Source organism: Gorilla gorilla, chromosome 6 (genome assembly GCF_029281585.2).
Source record: "Gorilla gorilla gorilla isolate KB3781 chromosome 6, NHGRI_mGorGor1-v2.1_pri, whole genome shotgun sequence".
NCBI classification, from domain to species: Eukaryota; Metazoa; Chordata; class Mammalia; order Primates; family Hominidae; genus Gorilla; species Gorilla gorilla.
In genome coordinates, this window is record NC_073230.2 from 51,854,843 (window position 1) to 51,873,869 (window position 19,027).

A 19,027-nucleotide genomic window follows, 5' to 3' on the forward strand; every position below is an offset into this window, starting at 1 on the left:
CAGTAACAGCAGGTTTACTATTGGCAACAGCACAGCCCTGTGGCACCAAAGGGTAGCGGGTGGGGTGGCGGCCGGGTCTCCTGGGGCCCCGTTCTCCCTCCCATTCTCTAGGTCCCTGGAGGCCAGACCCCTGGGTGTGGCCCATCCTAGCAGTGGTTCTGGCTGGGTCTGTCCTAGGCAGGAGAAGAGGGTCCCTGGAGAGGCAGTGATGGCTACAGCGGCTGTAGGGAGCTGGGGACACTTCAGGCCAGCCATGACAGGCCCAAGCCTGCTCAGTTCTGCACTTCTGGGGATCCCCTTATTCCTGACTCTCCCCCCTCCCCCACTTGGAAGAGACCTAGGCCCTGTACCCTAATGAGGAGGACCGGGGTGAGGGGGTGCAGAGTGTCCTGGGGGGGCTTCGAGCGCTTGGCAGGGGACTCAGCAAGGGGAGCATAGGGTGGGCCTCACGTCTGCAGCTCCAGGAGGCAGTTGGGCTCTGAGGGTGGGGAGCCGGCCGGGCTGGAGCTATGGGCCTCGCGGAGGTCCTGCAGCACCCGGAGCAGCCGGGCCAATGAGTCCTCGGGGACTGTGGGCAGAGGCAGCCGTGAGGGCCCCTGGGAGTGAGCCCGAGGACCCCACCCGTGCATCTCTGGAGGGGGCTCGGGCCACGAGCAAGTCCCAGGTGGGCAAGACCTACCTTTGCCAGGGCTCGTGGGCACTGTGCCTGCCTCTGCGCCCCCGCTCAGCTCCCGGTGCCTCTCCCTGTGGGGGAGGTCAGAGTGAGGGCCAGTAGCCTCCACTCTCCCTGCCAGACCTTCTGGTGTCCTTGTGGGAAGGCTGGGGGTGGCCCAGCATGGGCCTCCTGGGCTAGAGGTGGCTCTGGGGGTGATGGCAGGGCTGACTCTTTCAGTCTATGAAGAGGCTGGGCCAAGGCCCACCAGGGCACCTTCCACCTCTCCCTCCCCGTGTCTCCTCCTCCTCCCCATCCCACTGTGGGTTGACCAGAAGGCCCTTTGCATTTGTTTTGTTTTGTTTTTGAGACAGAGTCTTGTTCTGCGGCCCAGGCTGGAGTGCAGTGGCGCAATCTAAGCTCACTGCAACTTCCACCTCCTGGGTTCAAGCAATTCTCCTGCCTCAGCCTCCTGAGTAGCTGGGATTACAGGCACCCTCCACCACATCAGTTAATTTTTGTATTTTTAGTAGAGAAGAGGTTTCGCCATGTTGGCCAGGCTGGTTTCAAACTCCTGATCTCCAACAATCTGCCTGCCTCCACCTCCCAAAGAGCTGGAATAACAGGCATGAGTCACCGCACCCCACCTTCGTGGGCTTTGAGGGCAGAGATAAACCCTGGAAGAGTCGATGAGGAATGGGGAGGACCACACCCTTCCTCCTTGCAGAGTATAGGGGTGTGACAGATGAATGAACTCCAGCTCCAGTTGGCTCAGGGGAAGCTGAGCGCATGGGAAGCACTGGATCACCTTGAAGTATCCTGGCACCAGCCACATCTCCAGAGACCCTGAGTGATGGGGCCTTAGCATCCTGTTTTTTAAAGCTGATCTTTAAAAGCATCCTGTTTTTTCTAAGCTTCTGCCGAGGCTGAGAACCACTGGACGAAGCAAGATGGCCAAGGAACTCAGGGAATTGGCTGAGGCTGTGCCTGTACTCCAAGGGCCCAGGGGAACAGCTGGGCAGGTTGCAAGATGGGCTCAGTCAGCACATGGCATGAAGCAGGCATGGCCCTGACCCTTGGGGCCTCTGTCCTAACCTGAGCTGGCCTCGTGCTGCAGAGAGGTACTCCTGGTGCCCTCCCCAGATGTGGCCAATTACAAGAGAGGTGACCAGCCACCATGGAGCAGCCCCAAGCCTGGCACGTTCCCCAGGCTGCACAGGCTCTCCTGGGTGGGACTCACCACAGCATGGACTCCACGCCCAGCAGGTGCCGGTAGATGAGCTGGGCCTCAAGGTCATGGTCAAGAGGGTCATTCCACTCCTGCAGGGTCACCCGTGACCAGATCTTATCGCAGCCCTGACCTGCGGGCACAGAGAGGGCAAAGTTACGAGCAGACACTTGGGACTACCATGTCCAACACTGTGGTTGCACAGATGGAGAAACAGAGGCCTGGAGAGGAGAGAGAAGCACTCGGGGGTCCCTGGTGAGGGCTGGGCTGGGAGCATAGCCTGGTAAGTCTGACCCAGGCCCTGCCTCGGCTCCCCACCCTCTGGGGGCAGCAGCTCCTCTTGGGGTCAGCCTCTGCACCACGGGATGCGTGACTGAGGAGCATGGATATCATCAGGATATGACTCGGGTTGCTGGGTAACTTTTGGTTTTTTTTGAGACGGAGTCTCGCTCTGTCGCGCAGGCTGCAGTGCAGTGGCATGATCTTGGCTCACTGCGAGCTCTGCCTCCCAGGTTCACGCCATTCTCCTGTTTCAGACTCCTGAGTAGCTGGGACTGCAGATGCCCGCCACCACGCCCAGCTAATTTTTTATATTTTTAGTAGAGACGGGGTTTCACTGTGTTAGCCAGGATGGTCTCGATCTCCTGACCTCATGATTTGCCCGTCTCAGCCTCCCAAAGTGCTGAGATTACAGGCGTGAGCCACCGCGCACAGCCAGGGAGCCGGGTAACTTTCTGGAAGACTGTCTGCCTGGAAGGGAGCAGGCTGAAATGTTAACATCATGGTGAGGTGGGCCACAGGGGGTTCATGCCTTAGAATGAGCTGGTCCTGCAGCTTGCTGTCTTTATGACCTTGCCAAGTCATCTGCCTTCCCTAAGCCTCAGCTTCTCCTCCATACAGTGGAATAACAGGCCCTGTCTCTTGGGCCAGGGTGGGTCCCACCTTGCTGATAATGAGAGTATCGCTCTGATGGTTACAGGCAGAGGCTGCAGGCCATATCAGCCAGCCAGCAATGCCCTTGCAAAGAGTCACCAAGAGGCCAGGCACAGTGGCTCACACCTGTAAACCCAGCACTTTGGGAGGCTGAGGCAGGAAGATAGCTTGAGGCCAGGAGTTCAAGACCAGTCTGGGCAACATAGTGAGACCCTGACTCTACAAAAAAATAAAATAGAAAATAGCTGGGTGTGGTGGCATGTGCCTGTAGTCCCAGTTCTTCAGGAGGCTGAGGCAGGAGGATGGCTTGAGCCCAGGAGGTCAAGGCTACAGTGAGCTATGATTATGCCACTGCACTCCAGCCTGGGTGAGAGAGTGAGAGACCCAACTCAAAACAAAAACAAAAGAGTCACCCATCCCTATACAGTGCTTGGCTGTAAATCCAGGGCTGGGCTAGAGCGCGTGGGTCAGTTTTCGATGGCCTCTGCCACACTGGGCTCTGGGGACCAAGGTTTGGCCTGGCCGGAAGGACAGGGGACTCGAAGTGCTGAGTCTACTCTGTAAAGTAAGTGTGGATAACAGGGAGAAGGTCTCGAAAGTTCTAGAACTGTGCTGTTCTACAGGGCGGCAGCTAGCCACATGAAGCTATTTGAGTTAATTAAAATTAAAACAACGTTTTTTGTTTCTTTTCTGGTTTTTTTTTTTTTTTTTGAGATGGAGTCTCGCTCTGTCGCCAGGCTGGAGTGCAGTGGCACCATCTTGGCTTACTGCAACCTCTGCCTCCCAGGTTCAAGCAGTTCTCCTGCCTCAGCCTCCTGAGTGGCTGGGACTACAGGCCCACGCCGCCATGCCTGGCTAATTTTTTTTTGTATTTTAGCAGAGATGGGGTTTCACCATGTTGCCTAGGCTCGTCTCTAACTCCTGAGCTCAGGCAATCCGCCTACCTTGGCCTCCCAAAGTGCTAGGATTACAGGCGTGAGCCACCACACCCGGCCAAAACAACATTTTTAAAAATGTGAAACTCAGGCCAGATGTGGTGGCTCACTCCTACAATCTCAGCACTTTGGGAGGCCGAGGCAGGAGGATTGCTTGAGCCTGGGAATTCAAGACCAGCCTGAACAACATAGCAAGACCCCACCTCTAAAAAAAATTTTTTTTAATGAGCCAGGTGTGGTGATGCATGCCGGTAGTGCCAGCCTACTCAGAGGCTGAGGCAGGAGGATTGCTTGAGCCCAGGAGTTGGAGGCTGCAGTGAGCTATGATCATGCCACTGCACTCCAGCCTGGGCAACAGAGCAAGACCCTGTTTTAAAAAATTAAACAAAAAAAACCCCTCAGCTCCTCAAGCCACATTTCAAGTGCTCAAGAACCACAGGTGCTAGAACCTAGAGTACTACACAGTATGGCGTCCTTCTAGAAGCTCCTCTATGCCATCCCTCTAGTGCCCAAGGCTCAGCGTCCCCTCCCACCCACAGCTCCGGATTCAGATGGCCAGCATTGGAGTGTGCGAACCCAGGGGCTCTCTGGCTCTCATTAGCAGGGGGCTCCTCGAATGTGTTCCTGAGAACACCTCTTCTGTAAGAAGCTCCTTGGGGAAGAGAAGGGTTCCCTGTCAAAAGAGTTTGGGAAGTGCTGGGTTAAACCACGTTAGAAATGGAATTCTAGGCCGGGCGTGGTGGCTCACACCTGTAATCCCAGCACTTTGGGAGGCCGAGGAGGGCAGATCACGAGGTCGGGAGTTCAAGACCAGCCTGGCCAACATGGTAAAACCCCGTCTTTACTGAAAATACAAAACTTAGCTGGGTGCAGTGGCTTGCGCCTGTAGTACTTGGGAGGCTGAGGCAGGAGAATCACTTGAGCCTCGGAAACGGAGATTGCAGTGAGCCGAGATTGCACCACTGCACTCCAGCCTGGATGATAGAGCGAGACTCGGTATCAAACAACAACAACAACAACAACAACAACAACAACAACAACAACAAAAAAGAGCAGCTTGACTAACATGGTGAAACCCCATCTCTAGTCAAAATACAAAAAAAATAGCTAGGCTTGGTGGCAAGTGCCGGTAATCCCAGCTACTGGGGAGGTTGAGGCAGGAGAATTGCTTGACCCTGGGAGGTGGAGATTGCAGTGAGCTGAGATCGTGCCATTGCACTCCAGTCTGGGGGACAGAGTGAAAGTCTGTGTCTGAAAAAAAAAAAAAAAAGAAGAAGAAGAAGAAGAAATAAAAAGAAATGGGATTCTAACGTGTTTTCGGGCCTCCTTAGAGCCTTCAGCGAATTCACTCATATGCATCACACACATCACGTGGCATTTCCCAAACCACCTGGTCCACGGGACCCTTTCTGCCCAGAGCTCCCGGAGGGGCCAGCATTCTTTGGGTTAGGTCCCTGCAGGTGCACAGCAGGGCTCAGGGTCCCATCGTTCAGCCAGAGGCCCGATCTCGCAGTGGACGGATGCAGAGCCCGGAACCCAGGCTTCCTCTCCCACCTGTCTTCTCTTTTTGGTGGCAGCAGCTCCACTTGTCCCCACGGAAGACGCCAGGGTGGTAGGAGCCCAGCAGTCCGGTGTTGTTGATGCTCACCTTCCGCAGCGCAGACAGCCACTGGTTAAGCTCATTCACACACTGCAGGGGACACGGAGGGGGAGGCCTGTTCAGACGTCACCTCCTCCAGGAAGCCCTCCTAACCCGGAGCTCCTGTACCACGCCAGACGCCATGTTCCCCACCATACCAACCCAGCAGCTTTGAGTGAATTAGGAGAAGCTGCCCTTCCTCCAGTGGAACATGACCCATGCCCGGGCGCATGGCCTGGAGAGCAGGTGCAGTGGCTCACTCCTATAATCCCAGTGGCTCACTCCTATAATGCCATCATGGCTGGCTAATTTCTTTTTTTTAGAGATGGGGTCTTGCTACATTGGCCAGGCTGTTCTCAAACTCCTGGCTTCCAGTGATCCTCCCACCTCAGCCTCCCAAAGTGCTGGGACTACAGCTGGGATTATAGGGGGCCGAGGTGGGAGGATCGCTTGAGCCCAGGAATTCAAGACCAGCCTGGGCAACACAGCAAGACTTCATCCTCTCCTCTCCCACCTGTCTTGTCTTTTTGGTGGCAGCAGCTCCACTTGTCCCCACGGAAGGCACCGGGATGGTAGGAGCCCAGGAGGCTGGTGTGGGCTGGATTTCAGCCGCCGCTGGCCCCTTGGCCATGCTCGTAGGTATTCCAGAACCCGCCAAATATATTTGGTGGCCCTGATATCACTACTTTTCCCAGTGGCTCTGGACCCTGACACAAAAGGGAACTCCTAGAGGGAAGGGCACAGAGGGACAGGTCTGTGACTTCCTCCCCACAGGCCAGGACGGTCAAGCCCGGAAGAAACCAACCCCCCTCCAGCTGCAGGCTTCCTACTTGTCCCACATGTCCCTGCCCTAGATACACATCTGGGTCACCCTCCTACAAGGTCCCTGCTCGAATGCCACCCGTCAGAAGTCCTCCCTGACCACCCTTTAATTAATTTACTAATTAATTTATTTATTTTGAGATGGAGTCTTGCTCTGTCACCAGGCTGGAGTGCAGTGGCTCAATCTCAGCTCACTGCAACCTCCACCTCCCAGGTTCGAGTGATTCTCCTGCCTCAGCCCCCCAAGTAGCTGGGACTACAGGCACACGCCACCACGCCCAGCTAATTTTTGTATTCTCCCTGACCACTCTTAATAGGACAGACCGCTCCCTGCTATACCCCACTCTGTTCCCTCCCTTGCTCCCTTAGTCCCTTCTGGTTCCCTTCAAGTCACTATCACAATTTGCTTTTTTTTTTTTTTTTTTAAGAGACAGGGTCTCACTCTGTAGCCCAGGCTGGAGTGCAGTGGTGTGATCATAGTTCACTGCAGCCTCCAACTCCTGGGTTCAGGCTATCTTCCTGCCTCAGCCTCCCAAGTAGCTGGAATCACAGGTGCATGCCATCATGGCTGGCTAATTTTTTTTTTGTAGAGATGGGGTCTTGCCACATTGGCCAGGCTGTTCTCAAACTCCTGGCCTCCAGTGATCCTCCCACCTCAGCCTCCCAAAGTACTGGGACTACAGGCATGAGCCGACATTTGAAACATGCATTTATTGGCCCATCTTCTCCCTGGGATATCAGCTCCATGAGGGCAGGACTCTGCCTCATCTGCCACTGTATCCCCTCACCTAGAATCATGCCTGGAACCTAGGAGGTGCTCAGTAAGTATTTTTTAAGTAAATGAATGAATGAGTTAATGAAGGAACAGATGAGAAGGTTACTTGAGAACATGCACCCAGAGCCACACAGAGCATAATGTTTGATTATTAGGCATTGATACAGACACAGAACCACACAGGTGCCAGCTCAGACTTTCTTTTTTAGAGAAAGGGTCTTGCTCTGTTGCCCCGGCTAGAATGCTAGGATTATCCGCGTGAACCAGTGTGCCTGGCCCCCATCTCAGTTATCTGGAAATAGTTTCCAACAAACGGGTGCAACGTGCAAATTTCACATCACGGGGATGCACCTGTCTGTGCACTGGCCCACACACAGACCCACACACAGACCTACACATGGATGCCCAGGGAAAGACATGGGCCATGGCCTCCTGGGGGCTCAGGCCCCTGGACAACACACACACACCTGTCCCTGACACCTCCCAGATTAGACACACCCTGCGGTGCCTGATGTAGCTGGTAGCGGGGCGAGAGGCTCAATCAACTCTTTTCTCATCCAGTCCACTCAGGCCCCTCCCACAGCACCCAGGCCACTCCCACAGAGCTCAGGCGACTCCCATAGCACCCAGGCCATTCCCACAGCATCCAGGGCACTCCCACAGCACCCAGGCCACTCCCATAGAGCTCAGGCCACTCCCACAGGGCTCATGCCACTCCCAAAGTACCCAGGCCACTCCCACAGCACCCAAGCCACTCCCACAGTGTTCAGGCCACTCCCACAGCACCTGCTCCCCTCCCCGCACCTTGCACTGCAGGTAGGCAGTCTGGGGCCTGCCGGCGTCGTCCGTGTAGATGACCTGCACGACGTGCGAGCTGCCAAAGCTCTTTTCCTCAACCTTTTCTGCTGCCCGGATGTTGGTTAACTTGATGAGGGCGCTTTTCTGGGGCAGGCAGGGAGGAGGAGGAGGCTCAGGGACCTAGCCAGGGGCATTCCATTCCCCATCTCTGGGCCTCAGTCTCCCCTTCTGCAGCACCAGGGGTAGGCGTGGGAGACCCAGAGTGACCTCAGCCAGGGCAGAGCACAGACTGATGGTGACCAAGTGCCCAGCAACTGGGAGAGGAGGACCTGGCCTCTCTGGGGGGCACTCCCAGAAGGCCTCGGAGGTGTGAGCTTTGGGGTAGTGTCTGGACAGCCAGCATTCCCTGGGCTACAAAGTCAATCCAGCCGTGGCCAAGGCTTTGTGACTTTGCATTTATTAATTTTCCCACTTGCTTTTGTAGTCCCAGTCTCTAATAGTCATATCCTGACCAGGCGCAGTGGCTCACACATGTAATCCCAGCATTTTGGGAGGCCGAGGAAGGCGGATCACCTGAGGTTGGGAGTTTGAGACCAGCCTGACAAACATGGAGAAACTCCGTGTCTACTAAAAATACAAAATTAGCCGGGCATGGTGGCGCATGCCTGTAATCCCAGCTACTTGGGAGGCTGAGGCAGGAGAATCGCTTGAACCCGGGAGGCGGAGGTTGCGGTGAGCCAAGATCGCACCATTGCACTCTGGCCTGGGCAACAAAAGCGAAACTGCATCTCAAAAAAAAAAAAAAAAAAAAAATGGGACCAGAATTAAATAATGCCCATGCAGTCAAATCTTTCAACCCTGACAAGGAAGATGTATAATAATCATCTGAGTGCTTTGGGAGGCTGGGGCAGGAGGATTGCCTGAGGCCAGGAGTTTGAGAACAGCCTGGGCAGCATAGCAAGACCCCATCTCCGCAAAAAAAAAAGTTAAAGAAAATTAGCTGGGCTTGGTGGCACGTGCCTGTAGTCCCAGCTACTCGGGAGGCTGAGGCAGGAAGATTGCTTGAGCCCAGGAGTTTGAGGCTGCAGTCAGCTATGATCGCACCACTGCACTACAGCCTGGGTGACAGAGCAAGACCCTGTCTCAAAAAATAATTATCATCATCTGAGGGGTCTTTGGTCGGAAGGGGCGGGCCCCTCATCTGGTGGGACCCCTGAGCTGGTTGAGAACGGGGTGGGTGATGAGCTCCTTCACCTACTCCTAGCCCGTTGTCACCTGCCCAGGGCTAGGCTGGGTACTCCTGGAAGATCATCCCCATAGCCTAAATGACTGGGGGCAGGTGTACAGCAAGCAGTCACCAGGTCCATGGAGGAAGTATGTCCTCAGCCCTTCCTGGGAGAAGAGAGCTTGCAGGAGAGGTGACCCATGACTCAGAGAGGGCTGTACAAGGTGATCTTTGAGATCCCTTCCCACACCAAGATTCCGTGCTTCTATATTCCTGCCTCTTCCAGGAAGCCTCCCCTGTTTGCCCTAGCCTCCTACTCATCTAGCAGCCCAGGTGATGTACTATCTTTAATAATACCATTTGCCTAAATAGTACTACCTGCCAGGCCCTGGGTCAGGACCCTTAGGGAGATCATCTCATTTAATCCTCAACGACCTGGTAAGGTCGGATCAACTTCCTCCATATTCATTTTTTTTTGAGACGGAGTCTTGCTCTGTTGCCCAGGTTGGAGTGCAGTGGCACGATCTCGGCTCACTGCAACTTCTGCCTCCCGGGTTCAAGCGATTCCCGTGCCTCAGCCTCCCGAGTAGCTGGGACTACAGGCACCCACCACCACACCCGGCTGATTTTTTGTATTTTTAGTAGAGACGGGGTTTCTCCATGTTGGCCAGGCTGGTCTCAAACTCCTAACTTCAAGTGATCCACCCGCCTTGGCCTCCCAAAGTCCTGGGATTACAGGCGTGAGCCACCGTGCCCGGCCCTCCTAGGTTCTGACAAGCAGTACAGATGCCACACACCTGGCTTTCTTCTCTGACCCCGGGGGTACCTCAAGTGGGCTCCAAGGAAGGGGACAGGTGCCTCTAAGGTGCCCCACTTGCCGGCCTCTCAGAGCCCCACTTGCCGGCCTCCCTCCTTACCCACCTTGAAGCTGGGCGTCTTCGCGAAGCTGAGGGCCTCGGTAGTGAGGGAGAAGTAGAGCTTCTTGAAGGAGGAGGACATGAGGGGGCCTTTGCCCTTGGTCCTGTGGATGAAGAGTGGCCCCTCCTTCACAGGTGGCGCCTGCAAACTCAGCGTCCGCTGCAGGTCCAGCTCTGCCAGGCCAGGGAGGTTGGAGAATAGAGAGCCCAGTGAATGAGGGCGGGACTGGGGGGGGGGGGGGCGGAGCAGTGGGCGGGGCCATGGGGCTCAAGGGCTGAGCAAATCTGAACAGCAGGCAGTGGACGTAGTCATGGGGCTCAAGGGCGGAGCAAACATCAACAGCTGGTGGTGAGCGGGGTGACAGGTGGACTGAGGAAGGCATGGCCATGGGCTTGGAGGCGGGACACGCGTCAGTAGCAGGTGGCGGCGGGGCTATGGAGCTCAAGGATGGAGCAAATGTCAACAGGCACAGATGATGGGGGGTGAGGCCATGGGTCTAGGGGTGGGGCAAACGTCAAGAGCAGGCAGTGGGCAGGGTCACAGGAAGCACAAACAGTGGTGCGTGGGTCTATGGCCTGGGGGCCTGGCAAATGTCAACAGCAGGCGGTGGGTGGGGCCACGAGAGGAACAAACAGCGGTGGGTGGGGTCGTGGGGCTCAACGGTGGAGCAAACGTCAGCAGTAGGCTGTGGGCGGGTCTGTGCAGGGCGGCGCTCACCGTCCTTCTCCTCGATGTCCACGAGCTTGGTGATGAAGTCCTTCAGCTGCGCCACGCCCTGGCGCACGGTGGGCTGCAGCGGCTCCATCCAAGTCTCCTTGGCCCTGGAAGCCGGCGTGTCCATGTTGCCCACGTTCTGGACTGCCTGGAGGTGACAGCAGGAAGGACCAGGTTCTGCTAGGTTAGGGGCCTAGCCACTGCACCCCCTCCCACCCCCCCTCCCCAAGTCTGTGCTACTCAGCTGTAGCGATGGAGGCAGAGGCGACAGAGGCTCTGCCCACGGGCCCCCTCCAGCCCCACTAGGGATCAGGGAGGAGAGGATCATGAAGTTTGATGCCTTATGATAACTGAGACCACTTGGGCCTTCCTCTGTAGGTTTAACTGACGCTGCTGCACTGGATACCCCACCCCGGTGCCGGGCACATAGGTGCAGCCTGAGAGTAAGCAGACCCGGGTTGGAAGGTCCCGCGATTCACCACCGACAGGATGGGCGGCCTTGGCAACCCCCGACCCCTCGCAGGCCTGTTTCCTTATCCATGAGATGGAGCTCGGACAAGGTGGCCACAGGAAGGCTTTGCAAACTGTGAAGTGCAGTGCCTACGTGGGCGTGCCAGTGGCCTCGCCGGAGCCGGTAGGGAACACTCTGCAGTCCAGGCCAGGGCCCCGGTAGGACACCCAGCTGTGCATCCCGCCCGTGGCCGCAAGGCCCGCACCTTGGCCAACAGGAGCAGGGTGCGGCTGGTGCGGGCGTCCGCGTGGCGCTCCCGCAGGTGGAAGAGCTTGGGCGACATGATGGCGGGAGAGAAGAAGCGCAGGCACAGGAAGCTGGTGACGGCGATGAACGGTACATTCTGGAGGGGTGCGGAAGAGCGCGGGCTGGAGTCCCCCAGACCAGGGCTCCTGGCAGCCTCCTCCCCTTAGGCTCCGTCCCTGACCCTCGCTGGGACACAGCCTCCGTGGTCCTCCCCAGCGCTCCCTGGTTCCCCACCGCTCTTCGCCCCTCGCCCCAGCCCAGTCCAACCCGGCCCAGCCTAGCCCAGCGGGTGGAGGGCGCACCTCGTGCTGGGCGCCGGGGAAGCCTCGCGCATGCGCCGGAAGAGCTGGCGGAAGGTGGCGCGCACCACGGCGGGGCACGCGCGAACCGAGCGGCTGAGCGCGCTCAGCAGGGCCCCCAGGTGGGCGCGCAGCTCTGCGCGCTCTGCTCCAGCACCTCGGCCTCGGTCTGCGGGCGGTGCAGCCCGGAGCACCTGCGTGGAACGGGGCGGGTTGGCAGAGGAGGTCGCGGTCAGCGCCAGGGCCACGACAGGAACAGTCGCTCTCACAGCAGCCAGGACACGGACACAGGGGACAATACACGGGTGGGCAGAAGCACAAACACACATGCTGACAGGGCCTGATCCCAACCCGCTGCCGCTGCGCCCCGCATCCCCCCCGGAGTTACCCCCGGCCTCACCCTACATCCTTAACTTCCACTTTGCTGGGGTCCAGCTCCACGTACTTCTTCTCCTCAAACACCTTGTTGATGATGGGGCCCAGGACGCCGTGCAGGTACTGCATCCCGGCCACCTGGGGACCACCGCAGGTCACATTGATCCTGTCTCCCCCAGTCCCACTCCAGCTGCCCACCTTCTCCCGGCAGCCGCCCTTGCACCGTTTGCCTGCCGTATCCGCCCAGGAGGGGGCCAGGTACACATGCAGGGCAAACTGTTTATTCATGAATGAATGAATGAATGAGTGAGTGAATGAATGACTAGAATTCTTAGCCCTTGTAATCCTAGCACTTTGGGAGGCCAAGGCAGGAGGATCACTTGAGGCCAGGAGTTTGAGACCAGCCTGGGCAACATAGTGAGACTGTCTCTAACTTAAATTTTAATCACACACACATTCTTTTGGGGTGGGGTGCAGGGCACGGAGTCTAGCATGGGGCCCAGGCTAGAGTGCAGTGGCGTGAGCTCACTACAACCTCTGGCTCCTGGTTCAAGTGAGTCTCCTGCCTCAGCCTCCCCAGTAGCTGGGATTACAGGTGCCCACCACCATGCCAGGCTAATTTTTGTATTTTTAGTAGAGATGGGGTTTTGCCATGTTGGCCAGGCTGGTCTCGAACTCCTGACCTTAAGTGATCCGCCCGCCTCAGCCTCCCAAAGTGCTGGAATTACAGGCATGAGCTACTATGCCCAGCCACATTCTTAACCTTAAAGGGCTCTGAATATGGAGATAGAACACTGGAGTCGAAGTCCCAGCCCCCTCTGTCGCTCTCTCTGAAGCTCAGTGTTGTCATTTGCAAGATGAGGACAATATAGCATGCAACCTCACCTTCAGAAAAGACTCCATGGACTTTGAGGCCAGAGAGTTGCTCCGGAACAGGGTGTTGGTCTTTTGTTACTTGGTCATAAGTAAGCGTTTTCCTTTTGATTTGGTTCTAGGAGGTTAGTGTGCATTGGCGTTCTGTTCCCTGCTTCCAGCCCCTATTCTCCTGCCTCAGGTTCATTAGAAAAGACTGAGTTTGGGGCCGGGCAGGGTGGCTCACACCTGTAATCCCAGTACTTTGGGAGGCCAAGGTGGGCAGATCACGAGGTCAAGGGATCGAGACCATCCTGGCCAACATGGTGAAACCCTATCTCTACTAAAAATACAAAAATTATCTGGGCATGGTGGCACGTGCCTGTAGTCCCAGCTACTCAGGAGGCTGAGGCAGGAGAATTACTTGAACTTGGGAGGCAGAGGTTGCAGTGAGCTGAGTTCGCAGTCACTGCACTCCAGCCTGGCTACAGAGTGAGATTCCATCTCAAAAAAAAAAAAAAAAGAATGAGTTTGGCCCCTTTTTGTCTTTCTCTCATCCTCCTTGCCTTTCACCATGTTATGATGCAGCAAGAAGCCCCTCACCAGATACTAGTGCCATGACCTTGGACTTCCCAGCCTCCAGAACTGTGAGAAAATAAATTTCTGTTCTATGTAAATTACATAGTCTGTGGTACTTTGTTATAGCAGCACAAAACAAACAAGACAACAAGCAACAATCATGTGAACAGAAAGAAAAATGGGCATAACAAATGAACCATGTTTTTGTCCAAATTAGGTTCACAAGTCCTTATCTGCACCATCCAGACTCAAACACCTTAAGATTTTGGTAGTTCATTTGGTAGCAAAAACTGACCTTAATTGCCATGAGGATATTTAGAGTCTTCTTATATTCCACTTAGCTGATTATTCACACATATCACAGCAAAAGCATGAACATGTCTGATTACCAGTTCCTGTCCAGATCCTGTGATAAGGGCTTACAGAGTATACAGGACATACATGGTATAACTTTTCTGAAATCTTAGATTGAATTCCAAAGCACATCTGGACTTAAGGGATTGTGGATATATGCATATATACACATATATGTATACATATACACATATGCATATATACACATATATGTATACATATACACATATGCATATATACACATATATGTATACATATACACATATGCATATATATACATATACATATGCACACATATACGTATATGTATACATATACATATGCATATATATACATATATGTATACCTATACATATGCATATATACATATATGTATACCTATACATATGCATATATACATATATGTATACCTATACATATGCATATATATACATATATGTATACATATATACATATATACACACACATAGTGTATATACATATACAATACACTATGTGTGTGTATATATGTACACATATATATACTATGTGTGTGTATATACATATATATACTATGTGTGTGTATATATACATATATATACTATGTGTGTGTATATATACATATATATACTATGTGTGTGTATATATACATATATATACTATGTGTGTGTATATATACATATATATACTATGTGTGTGTATATATACATATATATACTATGTGTGTGTATATATACATATATATACTATGTGTGTGTATATATACATATATATACTATGTGTGTGTATATATACATATATATACTATGTGTGTGTATATATACATATATATACTATGTGTGTGTATATATACATATATATACTATGTGTGTGTATATATATACATATATACTATATGTGTGTGTATATATATACATATATATACTATATATGTGTGTGTGTATATATATATATATTTTTTTTTTCTTTTTTTTTTTTTGAGACAGAGTCCCGCCCTGTAGCCCAGGCTGGAGTGCAGTGGCGCTATGTCGGCTCAGTGCAAGCTCCGCCTCCCTGGTTCACGCCATTCTCCTGCCTCAGCCTCCCGAGTAGCTGGGACTACAGGCGCACGCCGCCACTCCTGGCTAATTTTTTGTTTTAGTGGAGACGGGGTTTCATCGTATTAGCCAGGATGGTGTCGATCTCGTGACCCCTTGATTCGTCCGCCTCGGCCTCCCAAAGTGCTGGGATTGCAGGTATGAGCCACCGTGCCCGGCAGGATTTATATTTTAAGGAGGCAGGGGAGTTATTCTCCATGGGAGGAAATAAGCTGTGAGCTGCCTTGCGCTTTGGCATGTTTCTCTATCATACAGATAAGAAGCTAGTTCAGTCAAGTGTATGCAGATTTGCGGATGGAAAAACTGGTGCTCCCAGGAGGAGGGGAGCAGATTGAGGAATTACTGACACCTTCTAGGGGCGACCAGCCAGATGTGCAGGTGAAGCACAAGACAGGTTCTCTTCATGCCTCCACTATACTGGCCTCGACCAAACTGCAGAGGGAAAAACTCAGGTGAGAGTGAGAAAGCACAGTCACTTTCAGTTAGGTTTGTAGCGGTGTGATCGTCACTTAGCACTCATTTATTCGTGTATTCATACATTTATGCATGTTTCTTTCACAGATCAAACTGTTGAGGGTCCACAAACAGGCTGAAGACCTCGTCTGGAGGGAGACTGCAGTGAACCCAAGATCTTTCAAATAAGCGCATCGACATAACAAGATTTAGAAAAGAATAAGCACGGTGCTGTGAGAGCAGCTAGCGGGGGCTGGACTGGGTCCCCGCGGCCAGGCTTCCAAGTCGAGCTACCGTTTGGGTGGGACCAGAAGACGGGCTAGTCGGCGCCCCAGGATCCCTCCCTGAGGACAAACAGAAGGCCGGGTCCTCCCTTCTCCCGCTTGTCCTTCGGCATTCGCGGGACCCGCATGCTAGACCAGCTGGCCGGACGGCTCGCTAGGACCCGCGGGTGCGGCTGGCCCCTGCCATTTCCGCTTCCTGCCGTGGGGCGGGGTTTCCGGTTGTCGGAGGCAAGGCTTGTCGGCTGTCAAAGGGGCGGCCCGGCCCGGAAGCTACAGCAGCGGCGCGGAGACTGCGGGGCGGGCCATGGCGGCGAACCTGAGCCGGAACGGGCCAGCGCTGCAGGAGGCCTACGTGCGGGTGGTCACCGAGAAGTCCCCGACCGACTGGTGGGCGGCGAGACGGGCCAGGGTCGGGCCAGGGGCTGCCTCAGGGGTGGGTCTGTCTGGGGCGAGCGGGGGACTCGGGGGGAGCGGGAGCGGGAGCGGGAGCGCGAGCGCGGAGCGGCGCCCAGGCAGGTGGCCTGGGGCTTACCTGTCTGCCCCTCCACAGCGCAGCAGGAGTGCTGTCTCACCCTCGTGACCCCTTGCCCCGCCGATCGTGGACAGGTTAAACCCGGCTTGGGGGGACCCAGTGAGTCCCCGCCCCTCCCCCTGTCGCTCGCCACCCACTGTGGGCTCCGCGGGCTTCCATGTTGGATCCTCGGCCTGGTCGTGCTTGCTAGCTTCGCCAGGTTCTTCTTTCCAGTCCTGGGACTTGCCTGGAGAAGGGGGTCCTGCACAGCCCTCTCTGAGAAGGCGGAAGCCACGCCCGTTTTTTTGCAAACGCTGTGTTCGGGGATGGGCATTTGAGAGCGGCCTGGCAGCCGGGCTGTGAATGTGAGCCCTGCCCTGGGGGCTTCAGACGAGGAGCTCAGGGATCTGGGTTCTTGGCTGTCTGTGAACGTGGACTTCAGAACTTTCGTTTCTCCAAAAAGTGTACTCTTTCTTGTGCCTGAGCCATGGGAAGATGTACGAAAGTAGGATGCTCGCTATCTATTTGGGAAAAGGTCCCATTTTCCCTCTACCACCCAAGATATCCTCACTTTCACCTTTGCTTAAATTGTTTTCACTGACCAGTTTTGAGAAATCCCAGTTCTGAGAAATATGCTGAGTATGGTGGGCTAAGGTGACCAACTTTGGAGAATAGAAACTGGGCCTTGGAGTCTGAGTCGTGGTGGGGCCACACTGTGGTCAGCACTGAGGCCCTCCCAACTGTCTTCCCCTTGTGTGGGGGCCATCTCCACTTGTGTAAGTGCTTTCTCATCTCCTCTGCTCTCCCTAGTGCCCAGCACATAGCGGCTTTTATGCAGTGTACTATTGTGACCCTGAGGATGTTATGGCTTTGCCTTTTCCTCAGCCCTGGGCCATTAGGGGAAGAGCTTTAGAACACCAGTTGCTTGGTTCTGTGGGGTCTCTGTAGACTCTCCTGTCAGGTCTGGGTGCCCTGGATGGCACTTGTGCCAAACAGCACATCTTCTGTTTGGGAGGCATCTAAAGAAGGATATCTCGTCACTTCCTTGGTAGGGTTTTCTGCCTGCTTTATAATCCCTCAGATTTACCCACGTCAGTCAGTGTTATTTTTCTCAGGAGAGTTTCTAGATGTCAGCCCTCTGTTTTGCCTCTTTCCTATTCCTGTTCGTGTTTCTCTTAGACCTCTCCTGTTACTTCAAACCCAGTCAAAAGTATCTCTGCAATGAGTGCCCCATTTTCATGTCCACATCATACCACTTGGCTTTAGAACCCAGAAGAATCTTTGCCCCTCTTCAGCCCTGCCAAATTAAAGATTTTGCTTCTTAACATGCTCTTGATCACTCTGTTTACCCTGGCAGACTTACCTAGGAGCTTCCTGGCACTCCTGATCTATCTCCCTTCCAGGTCTCTTTTCATCATCAGTCTTCTCAGGAACCATCACTGGTTTGGGATGATGCCTCCCAGCCCACCTGGCAGTTTGGGCTTCCCTCTTCAGACCTCCTATGTTCCTAGCCTTTCCTTGGGCTGCTTACGAGAGCTGTCTGCTACCACTCCTGGCCCGGTGCTTACCCACCCCATCTACTCTCTGTCCCTCGTGAGGGTTGTGGAGCCTCCTCTTTCCCCTCATGAAGTCAGAGCCCACCTATCTCACTGGACTCATCTGCCCAGACAGCCATGCTATGCTCCCTCCCTACCTCCAGGCTCCTGCAGCACTACAGGTTGTGTCACTCAGCAGCATAACCCACTGACCTCCACCCTCATCGTCACAGCCATTAAGGTAGTTACTCAGCAGATACTGTGTGGCAGATTCCTGCACACTGCGGAAAAATATCTGGACCATGTCACTTCCGTGTCTGTAACTCTACAGTGGCTTCCTGTTGCATGTTGAATAAAGCCTAGACTCCTTGCCCTGCTGATGCCCTGCAAGACCCAGAACCTACCACCCCTTTCATTTACCACACTGTGGCCACACCTGTTTGTCACCACTCTGGCCGTCTTTCTCTTCCTCAAACTTACAAGCTGGTTCCTCTTCAGAGTCCTTGCTCTACTGCTTCCTCTGCATGGAGCACACTTTTTCCACATCGTCCCAGGTGGCTCCCCAGCCTTCACTTCTTGGCCCCGAGGTTGCCTTCTCAGAGAGGCCTTCCTTGATTCCTAGCTCCTTGTTTGTAGGCACTTTTTCCCATCTTTCTGTTTGACTTCCTTCAGACACATGCCAGGCACAAAATATGCTGGAAATCCTTATGGATTTTCTTGTCACCTTTATCTCTTACTAGAAGGGGTGGGGTGGGCTCTGTCTCTGTCCTCGGTGCTTGAGGCACGGTTGTTACATGTGGCAGATGCTTAGATGAAGGATGGACCAAGTCATACAGAAAAAGTGGTAGAGATATCAGAGGAAGAAGAGGTGGTCTCTAGTTTGGTGGGTCATAAGAGGTTTCACACACACAGTGCTGGCATTGGGGAGGGCAGATAGAGTGGGGAGCAACCATGACATCAGCTCTCCATCTTGGATCTGTCTCCCGCCCCTGCTTACTCCGTATCTTGGCATGGTTTGTTCTCACCTGGTTCATGTGTCACCTTCAGCACCTGCTTCACTCTCTAATAGTACGTTAGTGTTAGGTGTGTGTTTTTTCTTCCGTTAGAAAGTAAGTTCCATGGGCAGGACCTTTTAGGGATTGTTCATAGCTGCATTCCTGTAACTAGTAAGCAGTAGGCTCTCAGTACTTATTTTCAAAGGCATGATTGAATTATAAGATGCTTGACACTCCATATGCCTTGCTGTTCAGAGGCCAGTGCACCATGTTTTTTCATGTTGATTTGAAACTTCCTTCGCCCTTCTTTCAAAAGGC

At 53.9% G+C, this 19,027-nt stretch overlaps 3 protein-coding genes across 8 annotated transcripts in view; 1 reads left to right on the forward strand and 2 right to left on the reverse strand.

Moving 5' to 3' along the window:
- On the reverse strand, positions 1–11,475 carry LOC115932795 (ras GTPase-activating protein 4-like). The gene is made up of 8 exons (XM_055347731.2): positions 11,356–11,475; positions 10,643–10,787; positions 9,929–10,098; positions 7,789–7,926; positions 5,303–5,438; positions 1,893–2,013; positions 680–744; positions 1–568 (listed from the first exon to the last, which is right to left on the reverse strand). Exons 1-8 carry the CDS (start codon positions 11,431–11,433, stop codon positions 447–449), a joined length of 975 nt encoding a protein of 324 aa, XP_055203706.1. The 5' UTR covers positions 11,434–11,475; the 3' UTR covers positions 1–446.
- The window catches only part of DBNL (drebrin like), a 21,859-nt gene continuing 14,180 nt past the window's right edge, over positions 11,349–19,027 (forward strand). For 2 of the 6 annotated variants that reach the window (XM_055347724.2, XM_055347725.2), the window contains exons 1-2: positions 11,349–11,486; positions 15,493–16,055. In XM_055347724.2, coding sequence (XP_055203699.1) covers positions 15,973–16,055 — 83 coding nt within the window. In that variant the 5' untranslated portion in view covers positions 11,349–11,486; positions 15,493–15,972. Of the gene's footprint in view, positions 11,487–15,492; positions 16,056–19,027 lie in introns of those variants that run through there. The other 4 variants (XM_055347726.2, XM_055347727.2, XM_055347723.2 and 1 more) reach the window with 3 other exon arrangements.
- LOC129523857 (ras GTPase-activating protein 4-like) lies at positions 11,802–12,659 on the reverse strand. Its single transcript, XM_055347736.2, has 2 exons — positions 12,096–12,659; positions 11,802–11,889 (listed from the first exon to the last, which is right to left on the reverse strand). Exons 1-2 carry the CDS (start codon positions 12,356–12,358, stop codon positions 11,802–11,804), a joined length of 351 nt encoding a protein of 116 aa, XP_055203711.1. The 5' UTR covers positions 12,359–12,659.

Coding starts and splice junctions, on each gene's coding strand:
- LOC115932795 (XM_055347731.2), bottom strand. CDS start 11,433: ATGTCGCCCAAGCTCTTCCACCTGCGGGAGCGCCACGCGGACGCCCGC. Junction 7,927..9,928: donor CGAAGACGCCCAGCTTCAAG/GTGGGTAAGGAG, acceptor TGCCTGCCCCAG/AAAAGCGCCCTCATCAAGTT. Junction 745..1,892: donor GGCGTGGAGTCCATGCTGTG/GTGAGTCCCACC, acceptor CCTCCCCCACAG/GGAGAGGCACCGGGAGCTGA.
- LOC129523857 (XM_055347736.2), bottom strand. CDS start 12,358: ATGAATAAACAGTTTGCCCTGCATGTGTACCTGGCCCCCTCCTGGGCG. Junction 11,890..12,095: donor GTGGAAGTTAAGGATGTAGG/GTGAGGCCGGGG, acceptor CGTTCCACGCAG/GTGCTCCGGGCTGCACCGCC.